General features: G+C 37.6%; 1 protein-coding gene and 1 pseudogene across 6 annotated transcripts in view; both read left to right on the top strand.

Moving 5' to 3' along the window:
* MICU1 (mitochondrial calcium uptake 1) overlaps window positions 1-13,123 on the top strand; it is a 260,341-nt gene that overhangs the window by 177,983 nt on the left and 69,235 nt on the right. For all 6 annotated transcript variants that reach the window (XM_040485339.1, XM_040485338.1, XM_040485337.1 and 3 more), the window contains one exon: window positions 8,899-9,096. In XM_040485339.1, coding sequence (XP_040341273.1) covers window positions 8,899-9,096 — 198 coding nt within the window. The remainder of the gene's footprint in view (window positions 1-8,898; window positions 9,097-13,123) is intronic.
* LOC121036773 (transmembrane protein 230-like) lies at window positions 89-2,206 on the top strand (annotated as a pseudogene).

The raw sequence follows: 13,123 nt of genomic DNA, 5'->3' as shown, positions 1-13,123 counted from the left end.
GATTTGAGCTTTATGTATTTTGAAATTCTCTGCACATTTCTGATTATTATTCTGATTTCTGATTATTTCTTCCTCATGAATCGGTCCTGTTATAATTATGAAATGTTACTTTTTATCTTTGGTAATACTTTATCTTAAAGTCTATGTGGTATTAACATAGTAATTCAGACTTCTTATACTTACTATTTGCATGGTATGTCTTTTTTGTTTTGTCCATTTACTTCAAATATATCTGTGTTTTCTATTTAAAGTACATCTTTTCTAGACAATGTAATTTGGCTCTTGTTTTTTATCCATTCTGACAGTCTTTGCCTTTTAATTGCCGTATTTAGCCCATTGACATTTAACATAATTGCTGATTTAATTGGAATTAGACCTACCATTTTTGCTATTTGTTTTGTTTGTCCTTTCTGATTTTTGTTCCTCCCTTCTATGTTCCTGCCTTTTTTGAGATTAAATATTTTATCCAGAATTCTGGTTTAATTTGTTCGGCATTTTAGCTGTACCTTTTTGCATTATTTTTATAGTGGTTGCTCTAGGGAGTACAACATAAATTGTTAAATATACACAGTCTACTTAGAATTAATGTTCACAAGTTAGGTGAGGTGTGCCGTGAGACCTCAGGCACCTTTGCTGCCAACAGTGAGCTAACTGCCAGCATTTGGGTGGCCTGGCATGGCACTCCAGCTGTAATTGTGTCGGCGTGTTATGATGCCATCTCAAACCAACCTGGCTATGGGAATCCCCAGTAGTAAAGTGAAATACTCAAAGCTCTCCAGCACAGACGATGGCTACATTGACCTTCAGTTTAAGAAGAACCCTCCTAAGATCCCATGTAAGGCAGTTTATGATTGGCACCTTTCGCATTATCGTAGTTTCCCCCCTACTGGCAGGCTATATCAGCAAAGAGGCGACAGACCAGGTGTTCCTGTCCTGATCATTGGCATCCTGGTGTTCCTGCCAGGATTTTACCACCTTCACACTGCCTACTATGTATCCAAAGACTGCTGGGGTTATTCTTATGATGACATTCCAGATTTTAATGACTAGCACCCACCCTTAACCCTGAGGAGAAGAGTCACAGATGGGACTGAGACCAGCTTTAAGATATTGAGCAGAAACTGTGGTTAAGGCTAAGGAATTCTGCAGTTTGCAGATGTTACAGAAAAGAATGGCCAGACTTATGGGTCCATCTTCGGGATATCATATGAGCTTACAATTAACAAATTAACGAATTAGGACATGCTCTATTTTGCCTTTCCTGGCCCTGGCAAAAGCTGACAAGTTTTTCCACATGAATATGTATCTTGGAAGAGGAGCAATGTTAATGGTGTGGGAAAGCAGGAGGTTATTCTGTAGTGAAAAGTGTTACTGCTACCATTCTTTTTAGAGTTGAGCATTTCTTTTAAATAGTCCTCATTGTCAGTTTGTTCCGGTGGCAAATGGAAGAATTCAATATGTCAAATTTCATATTACTAGTAATGTATTTTGAAAACATCTAAGTATCTTACCCTTACACTCCTCTCTAACTTTGTGTTCTACTGGAAGACCTTGGCAAAATCAAGTGTCAGTATGGGTGCATCTGTAATATTTTTTGCTACTTGCTTCCTTACTAACAGCAGCCAGGACTTTTTAAAATCTCAGAGCAGGTTTCCAAAAGGTAAACACTTCTCTCTATTCACCCATCCTTGGTCAGCTTTGATTTGGCCCACCAGTAAGTTGGCCAACATATAATTTGGGTCATTCTGTTCTTTTAGATCAACATGTTCTATGTATCATGGCTTTAAAAGACTGTAGGCTGTTTCCTAAGAAAAAAAGTGTAGCTAAATGGTTATTATTTAGAGATTATAAGCCTGTTGTTAGCACCTTGTATTACGATGTCGCTCTGCTGAACATTGCAAGACTCCGCCTAGATCCTTAGAGAACTAGATTGCCTTAAGTTTGATTCTGTTTCCTAGCTTGCAAAAAGTGACATATTCAAAAGAAATTAAATGCCAAAATCTAAAAAAAATATATAATATTCACATGAAATGTAGTAACTCTGCAACCGTAAGGTTTTATTTACCTCTTCATCCTTTATGTTATATTTGTTCTATGTATTACATCTACATATGTAATAAGCCCCATAATAGTGTTTGCAATTTTTGCTCTAAGTCATATGTTTTTTTTTTGTTTGTTTGTTTAAAGTTTATTTATTTTGAGAGAGAGAGAGAGAGTATGCTCAGGAGAGGGCAGAGAGAGAGGGAGAGGGAGAGGGAGAGAGAGAGAGAGAGAGAGAGAGAGAGAGAGAGAGAGAGAGAGAATCCCAAGCAGGCTTCACACTGTCAGCACAGAGTCCAGTGCAGGGCTCAAACTCACAAACCGTGAGTTCAAGACCTGAGCCGAAATCAACAGTTGGATGCTTAACCGACTGAGCCACCCAGGTGCTCCAAGTCATAAGTTTTTTAAAGAAAATAGGAGAAAAATAGTTTATTATATTTACTAACATATTTATCATTTCTGATGCCCTTCATTCCTTCCTAAAGATCCTAGTTTCTATATGGTATTATTTCCATTCAATTGGAAAAACTTTCTTTAGCATTTCTTGTAGTGCACATTTGTTGGTGATGAATTAATTTATATCATCATTATTTTGGGAAGGAAATTCTAGATATACAGCTCTTGATGTAGATGTAAAATTCTCAGTTGTTTAACTACTGATTCCTTCTGATGAAAAGTCTGGCTATTTGAACCATTGTTCCCCTGTTTGCAAGATGTTGTTTTTCTCTCTCTGCTTTCCAGATTTTCTCTTTATATTTGGTTTCTAGAAATTTGATAATATTGTTCCTCAGTGTCGTTTTCTTTGTATTTGTCCTTGTTGGTATTTGATGAGCTATTTGTATCTATAAATTTATGATTTTTATCAAATTTGAGAAGTTCCTGGCCATTATGTCTTAAAAATTTGGCGGGGGGCATTCTTTCTTACCTCTCTGACCCTCCACTAACACAAATGTGAAGACCATCTGTGATATTGCCTCACAAATCTCTAAAGCTTTATTATTTTTTTTCCAATAATTTTTCCTCTTTGCTGTTCAAGCTGTGTAGTTTCTCTTGACTTATCTTCATATTCACTGACTCTTTGATCATTACAATTCTGCTATTAATCCACTAAATTTGTATTTCGGGTACTGCATGTTTCAGTTCTAGAACTTCCATTTCATTTTTGATATAGTTTTCCTTCTCATCTGAAATGTCCTATCTTTTCCTTATTCGTAAGTATATATTATATACTTGAACACTATTATTTAACTGTTTTAAAATTCTTGTCAATAATTTCTAATATCTGGGTCATCTTGGGGTTGTCTCCATTGTCTTTTCTCCTGAAGATGAGCCTTATTTCCCAGTTTCTTCATATGTCAAATAATTTTGGATCTTTGTCTAGATATTATGAATGACATGTTGTAGACTTTGGATTTTGCTATATTCATCTGAAGAAAGTTTTGTTTTAGCAGGTGATTAGCTCAACTGTATTTGACTGGAGTTTATATATAGAATATATATAAACTACCCTTCTTTGGGGAAGAAGGCTCCCCTTCTTTGGCTTTTTCCTTTTCAGGATTTCCCCCTCACTTTCCAATGGGTGTAGTTGCTCCAGATTCTGTCCTTGTGGTTTTTAAAGCCAGAAAAACTGAGAGGGCCAATCCTTCTGATGCAGACTAGGGACTTCCTTCACCTCTCAGAAGCAAAATTGCCATAACTTCTCTACTCTTATTATAGATACTAAACTCTAGATTTGAATTTAGAGCAAATGGTACTTATTTCTGGCATCGATGCTGATGTGCAAAATGACTTGGAGCAGTCGCTTCACTATCCCATTCACTGTTAGAGAAGGGAGTGCTAATTTGCTAATTTCGTCTAACGTGATGCCTTGATAACTGGCCTTCTTAAACTGTTACAACTAATAATATTGATCACAAGGAATCTTTTTTTTTTTTATTTTTTTTTTCAACATTTATTTATTTTTGGGACAGAGAGAGACAGAGCATGAACGGGGGAGGGGCAGAGAGAGAGGGAGACACAGAATCGGAAACAGGCTCCAGGCTCTGAGCCATCAGCCCAGAGCCCGACGCGGGGCTCGAACTCACGGACCGCGAGATCGTGACCTGGCTGAAGTCGGACGCTTAACCGACTGCGCCACCCAGGCGCCCCGACAAGGAATCTTGATGTAAAAACTCTTTTAGACCAAAAACAACAAATTATAAGGTAGTTCATGAGTGAACGGCTCTCTTTAGAAGTTTCTCTGCTCATCTTTATATATTTTACATTCTTGGGAAATATAATAATTTATTAAGTTGAAAGTGCTCTAGGCTTCCAAACATTCAATTTTTGCTCTGATTTCCCAGGGAAACAGGTGTTTTCTTAACAGTGTATTCATCAAGCTTGTAAAAAAAAAAAAAAAAAAAAAAAGTTAAACAGAACCAGGAAAAAGACCTCACATATTTTAAAGTTAATGTTACATAAAGCAAACTAATAGCTATTATTACTCTTTGATTCATCTTTTTCCAAAAATCACTTTTTTTACGTATTTTTTAAAAACTTTTCATTTATTATTTTTTTTGTTTGTTTATTTTTGAGAGAGAGAAAGAGAGAGAGAACAGGCAGGCACGAGCAGGGAAGGGGCACAGAGAGAGGGAGACACAGAATCCAAAGCAGGCTCCAGGTTCTGGGCTGTCAGCACAGAGCCTGATACAGGGCTTGAACCCACAAACCATGAGATCATGACCTGACCCCCAAATGCAGATGCTCAACTGACTGAGCTACCCAGATGCCCTGTTTCCAGAAATCACTTTGATCATGCATAAATACATATTACTAAAAGGCATTGATCAACTGTATACTAAATGTGAGTTTTCTCTGACTTTTGTATCACCACGGATCCTTTCTGTAACCCATTTCGTAACAGATCGTAAAACAGAACTAACCTAGCAAAAGATAGCTAAAATAAAAAGCTTCATGGGGCACCTGGGTGGCTTAGTCGGTTAAGCATCTAACTCTTAATTTCAGCTCAGGTAATGATCTCACAGTTTGGTTCGTGAGATTGAGCCTCACTGTTAGTGCAAAGCCTGCTTGGAATTCTCTCTCTCTCTCTCTCTCTCTTTCTCTGCTTCTCCCTCGCTCATGCAGGTACACACACGCATACACACACACACACACACACACACACACACACACACACATACACACACACTCTGTCTCTCTCTCAAAATAAATAAATAAACTTAAAAACCTCATAACTGTTTGGGCTCTATTCACCCAGTGCCATGACAGAAATGGGTTTTTTTAGTAGGAAAGTATGAGAAGTAATAACTCATTTATGAGACAGAAGAAAAAGAATGAAATTTTATTTAAGAGATCATGTTTTAAATTTTTTTATTTTCTCCACATCATATAGCATATAGTAAGCATTCACATGACAAGTTGAATTGATGTTTGATTGATTCTCATGTTATACCCTTAACAAATTATCTAAATAAAAATATTTTAAGAAAAGATTTCCAAACTGAGAAATTCTGACAAAACATTCTGTCACCATGCCCCCACACAAAATCTAGTAATACATACTTTTTAAAAAAAATTTTTTAAAGAATGCCTATTTTTAGTAATAGTTTACATATAATAACATAGTATTTAGACTATGCTATTATTAATTACTAATGAAAAGATGATATAGCATCAGCTAGTTAATTTTACTAAAAACATTCCTTTTTCCCAGTCACTTACACACACATTCTCAGCACCACACTTTTGAAGCTGATATGCACAATTTCCACCACAGGAAGGATATAAGCTGCAATATTTATAGCCACAGGCAAAATGTAAATCATGGCAGGTCCTGATGCAGATTTTCAGTTCTGGTTCACTGCTACTGAAAATTCTTCATTTCTTAGAATTAGGCAGATAAAGTGAATTGTGTATTGCCTTCAAGACAATGATGAAAGTATTCTTTTCTTTTGAGAGAAGGAGTGTGTGCAGGGGAGGAGCAGATAGAGAATCCTAAGCAGGCTCCACACCCAGCACAGAGCCATATGTGGGGCTGACCACAAGATCTTGACCTAAGCCAGAATCAAGAGTCGGACATTTAACCAACTGAGCCACCCAGGCCCCCCTAAAAATGTTCTGATTATCTTGGATTCAATTTAAAGTCTAAAAATCTTCAACCTAAACAATTGAAAAATCCATTGTATGGGAATGCAAGCTGGTGCAGCCACTCTGGAAAACAGTATGAAGGTTCCTCAAAAAATTAAAAATAGAACTACCCTACGACCCAGCAATTGCACTACTAGGTATTTATCCAAGGGATACAGGTGTGCTGTTTCCAAGGGACACATGCACCCCCATGTTTATAACAGCACTATCAACAATAGCCAAAGTATGGAAAGAACCCAAATGTCTGTTGATGGATGAATGGATTAAGAAGATGTGGTATAGGGGCGCCTGGGTGGCGCAGTCGGTTAAGCGTCCGACTTCAGCCAGGTCACGATCTCGCGGTCCGTGAGTTCGAGCCCCGCGTCGGGCTCTGGGCTGATGGCTCAGAGCCTGGAGCCTGTTTCCGATTCTGTGTCTCCCTCTCTCTCTGTCCCTCCCCCGTTCATGCTCTGTCTCTCTCTGTCCCAAAAATAAATAAACGTTGAAAAAAAAAAATTTTAAAGAAGATGTGGTATATATATACACACAATGTAGTATTACTCGGCAATCAAAAAGAATGAAACTACGTGGATGGAACTGGAGGGTATTATGCTAAGTGAAATTAGTCAGAGAAAGACAAATATCATATGACTTCACTCATCTGAGGACTTTAAGAGACAAAACAGATGAACATAAGGGAAGGGAAACAAAAAAAAATAAAATAGGGAGGGGGACAAAACAGAAGAGACTCATAAAAATGGAGAACAAACAGAGGGTTGCTGGAGGGGTTGTGGGAAGGGAGATGGGCTAAATGGGTAAAGGGCACTAAGGAATCTACTCCTGAAATCATTGTTGCACTGTATGCTAACTAATTTGGATGTAAATTTTAAAAAATAAAAAATTAAATTAAAAAAAATTTAATTTAAAAAGAAAAGAAAAAAACATTGTATACCTGTCTGTCAAGTCTCCATGTGTATAAGAAACAAATGTCAGTTAATCTTTTTTTTAAATTTTTTTTAACGTTTATTACTGAGAGAGAGAGAGACAGACAGAGCATGCGCAGGGGAGTGGCAGAGAGAGGGGGAGACACAGAATCCGAAGCAGGCTCCAGGCTCCAGGCTCCGAGCTGTCAGCACGGAGCCTGACGCGGGGCTCGAACTCACAAACTGTGAGATCATGACCTGAGCTGAAGTCGGTTGCTCAACCAGCTGAGCCACCCAGGCGCCCCTGTCAGCTAATCTTATTACCATGATAAAACATGAACCCTGAAGAAATCATATCAATAGCATGTATGTTACTAACCTAGAGTTACAAGGAGACTTAGGGATAATATACTCTAACCGTGAACTTTTCCAATGAGAAAAGTTAAGGCCCAAAGAGTTTAAATAACCTGCATAAATTCTTTCTCACTGCAGAACAACAGAATCAGACCCCATGTCTCCTGACTCCTTGTCTAGTTATACTACTTCACTCTTTACAGAGCCACAGACTTAAATTGTCTTAAACCTTCTTTATGATCACACATAATAAATAAAATAAATGAGACATTTAACTAAGACAAATCTGTTGTTACAACTCTTAAGTTTTTAAGTGTCCTGCTTTTCTAATTTGGCCATTTAAAAACCATCACCCACAAAGCTGTATGTATTGGTTATTTATATAACATACTTTTATTATTTATCTTTACATATCCCAATTTTAATTATTTTGAATTGTTGCTCTTTTAGCCTGTGAAGAGGTAGAAAAGAATGCATGCAAGAACAAGTAAAAAAAAAAGAAAGAAAGAAAGAAAGAAAGAAAGAAAGAAAGAAAGAAAGAAAGGAAAAAAACTGTAACAATCATAGACTTGCTTCATAAAGCTCATTTATATAGTTAAGCCATGGTTGCTAGTTCCAGAAGTTATTCTTTCTCAAAAAGCTCATTTAAAACTTCTCAAAGATTAAAAATTCTCCAGCTTTTCTTGAGGAATTATTTTCTATCAACTTTGTATTTCATTTATCATTTTAATAAATGTGTTCTCTCTCTTAGATGTCAGTATTTGCCCGTAGCTGTGCTGCCTTTTGTCATAACTGGAGAGTCAGTAGTGAGAAGCGTGAAGTTTTTAAAAGTCTCCTGAGATATGGACTGTATTACTGTGAAGTTAATGATTATTTTAGTATTGTGTGAGGGGTTTTGAGCCTCAAAAACAAATGCATACTCTTTTCTGAAGAGAGGTTTTTAAGAGCATCTCAATGATAAAGGTGTGAGGCGTATGTTTGAATCCTGGTTCTGCTCCTTGCCAGCTACTTGACCTTGAACAAGTTATTAAGCGTTAAGTATTATGTGCCTTGAATTCCTCATCTATAAAAAGAGGATAGTCATAAGACTTATAGGATTGTTGTGAGCATTAAAATACAATTGTAGCAGAGGGTAGACAAGTCAATAGTTGGTTACTTTTTTAAAAAGTTTTTAAATTTTAGAGAGTGCATGGAAGCGAGGAAGAGGGGCAGATGGAGGTGGGTAGAGAGAAAGAGATCTTTTTTTTTTAAGAGAGAAAATCTTAAGCAGGCTCTGTGCTCAACACGGAGCCCAAAGCAGGGCTTGATCCCACAACTCTGGGATCATGCCCTGAGCTGAAATCAAGAGTCAGATACTCAGCCAACTGAACCACCCAGGTGCCCCATCTTGTTCTTACTTTTATATATTTTTCTACTTTGTAATGTTTTTCTGGATGGGGGTTTGCTTCTCTTTTAGGTTCAGAGCATCATTCGCTCCCAAACCAGTATGGGTATGCGTCACAGAGATCGTCCTACTACCGGCAACACCCTCAAGTCTGGCTTGTGTTCAGCCCTCACGACCTACTTCTTTGGAGCTGATCTTAAGGGAAAGCTGACAATCAAAAACTTCCTTGAATTTCAGCGTAAACTTCAGCATGATGTTCTGAAACTAGAGGTTGGTATCCCTGGGCTTCAGGGGATCAGAGCACTGTCCTCACATATGCACTTAGATCCTCTGGGCTGGGGAGGTCTGCACTATAGACATTCTTTCATTCTGTCTCCAGCTGTGAGAACTGATTGGTTTGACCCAGATAACAGTTGGGAAATATTATGTTCTGTGAAGAAGTCTTGGAGTGAGGTGGTTCTGGGACTGAAAGCCAAAACACTCTAAATTGAAAATCTTAGTTGTCTTTGGATACTCAGCTTGAGGAAGGAAAAATTCAGGGGCCAGAGCAGTGCTCACCCTGACCACGTATCCCCAGTTTTATGTTATTTTGTAGAAGGCACCAGAGGTGGAGGGGGGATCATAAGTAGATCTTTCTTTGAAAGTTTACCAAGGTAAAAACTGCTGGAAACCCAAAATGTCAGAATAAAAATACAAGTGCTCGGAGTTGGAAAAATGTCATACGGTGTTTGGAGATTTACTTTTCCACTCACGGTTTAGACCATCGTGCTATTCAGTTCCCAAAAACAATTCTATAAGGACATTACCTTTCTCTGTGTGTTTACTTATTGAATTAAGTGTATTTTGAGTTAATTGGCTACTAAGTCTGTTCAATTCAAAATATTCATTAAGTGTCTCCTAATGCACTTTTTTGTGGAAAAACTGAAACGTCATTTCTTCAGATTTTTTAAAAATTCCCTGAGATGGTATTTCTCAACCTGTTTTTTTAAAAAACATGTTTAATATTCATTTGAAATTTGAAACCATCAAACTACTCTGACTAAAAACACATTTAAGTATTGGAGAAAAGCACTGCTTTGTTTTTAAATTATGTATATTACTTCTTCAGCTGCTCTTCCATTTTTCTCTAAGAGTCTGATAATGCTACTCTCACCTTTTACCCACTCAACTCGATTGAGACAGTTTGAAAAATCACAACCGAATTCCCAGTATTGATAAGAACACTGTCGAATGTTCATACTTTAAGAAAGAAGTGTAGATAATACTAAAAATCAGATCAAACCTTGAAATGTGCTTTAGTAATTGTTTTTTTAAAATGATGTAATTGATATTCAAAGAATTTCCCTCATAAAAACAAAAAACTAATGGATCTCTACAATTCAGCCTGCTTGAGAACAGCTCTTGTCCCCTATAGTAAGTGGGAAGTGGTGTGTGTGTGTGTGTGTGTCTGTGTGTGTGTCTGTGTGTGTCTGTGTGTGTCTGTGTGTACACACACACATAGAGAGAGAGAGAGCAGGGGAAGCAAAACTTTACTGTCCTAGAGTCTCTGACTGGAGCTGACAATCAAATTGACATAGAGCAGATTAACAGGAGAAAAGCACATGGATTTTAACACACACCTGGGAACCCCCATAGGAAAATTAAAACCCAAAGAAGTGGCTAGGCTTAAGAGAGTTTATATACTGAACTGAACAAAGACAGGCAGCTTACCTTTATAAACTTTGCATTATTATCACCAGAGAAGTGGAGTCAAAGTTGAGAGTAATCCATATAAACAGATCATGTTTAAATAATTCTTAGCTTCCTTTAGTCTCCCCATATATTTTAGTTACTTTTCCATGGTTGCCTCTCTCCATTTCTTTCCTGCTGGTATAGAGAGGACATCTTTCACATCATCTTTCAGGAGTCTGATAACTTTTGTGTATCAGACCTAGTACATTTTGGTATGTACTAGGATTCTAGGCATATGCCTTATTCCCCAGTATGCATGGTTTTCTTTAGAATGGTCTTCTTTGGAAATTTTATAACATAATCTGGGAATGTAAATTACTTACCAATTATATAATTACAATTTAACATAAATTATAGATCCATAAAATGCAGTTCGAGAATACAGGCAACGGTACTTTCAACAAACTTTAAACAACAGTTTGGGGTCATCAAGGGCACGAAGCAGGTGCCAGCCTGACCACAACCTAGCCTGACACTCATTCCTGGACACACAGGTCAGAGTCTCAAGAGACAGAGCATGGGGCTTTTGTCTTTCACTCTGAGAAGTTATAGAGCTGAAACCAAGCCCACTAACATTACCAGTGAGGTAGATTATCAATGTGGATCACCAATGAGGTAGAATGTTACAAAGCAGATGAGGGATTTCATACATGTATGCCTGCACACAGCCTACACCCAAATACAGACAAAAGGAGATCTAAAAGACAGTTGTATCTAAGATACTTATTGTGGAAGCTCTCTTGTATTTGGAATTGACTTAGGATCATCTATAGATTTTGGTCTAAGACTATCAAGACTCTTCCTGTTTGCCAATCAGCAATTCCTCGTGTAAGGGAATCAGTAGACCCTTTTGTGAAAGAACCCAGCCTAACATGTAATAAATATTCTATAAATGTTTAGTAATCCTGAGTCCAGTGAATAAGTGCCTCCTTATCAATAACTCCCAGATTTAAAGTTTCACAAGTCAGTTTTTTGTCTTTCCAATTAGATTTGGGGGTTTTTTTTTGTAATATGAAATTTATTGTCAGGTTGGTTTCCATACAACACCCAGTGCTCATCCCGACAGGTGCCCTCCTCTATTTGGGGTTTTTTTTTCCAATGTTTATTTGTTTTGAGAGAGAGAAAGAGAAAGAGAGTGCGTGCAAGTAGGGAGAAGGGGTAAGAGAGAAGGAGAGAGAGAATCCCAAGCAGGCTCTGCACTGTCAGTGCAGAGCCCAGTGCAGGGCTGGATCCCACAAACTGTGAGCTCATGAGCTGAGACAAAAATCAAGAGTCAGACACTCAACTGACTGAGCCACCCAGGTGCCCCTCCAGTTAGATTTGTAATTCTTTGAGAAAGTATGAATAGAAGAAAGAACATACCTTTGGTGCTCTCATAATGAGACCTGAATTAAAATTTCATTTCCACCGCTTTCTGGCTCTGTGACATTTATTGAGTGAGTGATTGTCTCTGAGCCTAGGCCCTCATTTGTCAAACAGGGCAATGGTTAAATGAGATCGTGTTTCTTATGGGCTGAATTGTATTCCGCCAGAATTCTTATTTTGGAGCTCTTATCCCTAGTACCTCAGTATGTGACTGTATTTGGAAATAGGGTCCTTAAAGAGGTGATTAAGTTAAAATGAGGCCATTAGGGTGGACTCTAATGCAGTCCTACTGGTGTCTTTGTAAGAAGAGGAAATTTATTGACATGCAGACACCAGGGGTGCGCATGCACCGAGGAACAACTACGTAAAGAAACAGCAAGAGGGTAGCCAACTATAAGCCAAGGAGAGAAGCCTCAGAGGAGACCTGTTCTGCCTGTACCTTGATCTTAGACTTGCAGCCGCCAGAATTGTGAGAAAGTAAATTTGCATTGTTTGTTTACTCAGCTGATGGTATTTTGGTAAGGCAGCCCTAGCAAACAGATACAGTGGTATGTGCCTGATACCAGCTGACCTGTACTATACCTTTAATAAGTATTCTTTCACCTTCTCTGCATGTCCTCTGCCACTGCTATGGCAGTTGGCGCATAGTAGGCATTTAAACAGGTCACCTCAAATGAATGACTGAAAAGTCCTGTGTTGAAATACTTTTCTGATAAAACTTCTGGAAAATGGAAGCAAAGTTTTGTTTTTATGAAACGCTTTTAATATTACTTTTCAAAGTATGGGTAATTTCTCCCTTCACTGAATATGAAACATAATCTCATCATCATAGCCAAGAGGAAAATGGAAATGATTAATAGTAGCTTAACTTTCATATGGGTTTTTATAATTCCATCATTCTATTTACCTCTTACTAGTTTTATTTCATAACTTAACTTATTTACTTTAAAATTTCAGATCAAGGAGATTTACTGTTCCACTTAGTTATTTCTGTCTTTTTCTCACTACAGTAGCTTTGAGAGTGAAGAGAACACTATTTATCTGTCAAGTTTAATTTCCAGAGGGATCAGGGAAGAGGGGAAAGTCCATAACCATTCATTGAGTGCGTGCTATGAGCCACGTAGTTTATGTATATTACATGCCTTTATTTTATATTATTTTATTTTATTTTATTTTATTTTATTTTATTTTATTTTATTTT

Source organism: Herpailurus yagouaroundi, unplaced genomic scaffold (genome assembly GCF_014898765.1).
Source record: "Herpailurus yagouaroundi ecotype Mexico unplaced genomic scaffold, PumYag 163, whole genome shotgun sequence".
In the NCBI taxonomy this organism is placed as follows: domain Eukaryota; kingdom Metazoa; phylum Chordata; class Mammalia; order Carnivora; family Felidae; genus Herpailurus; species Herpailurus yagouaroundi.
The sequence above is the reverse complement of the archived record's forward strand: the minus strand, read 5'-3'. Positions and strand labels throughout refer to the sequence as shown.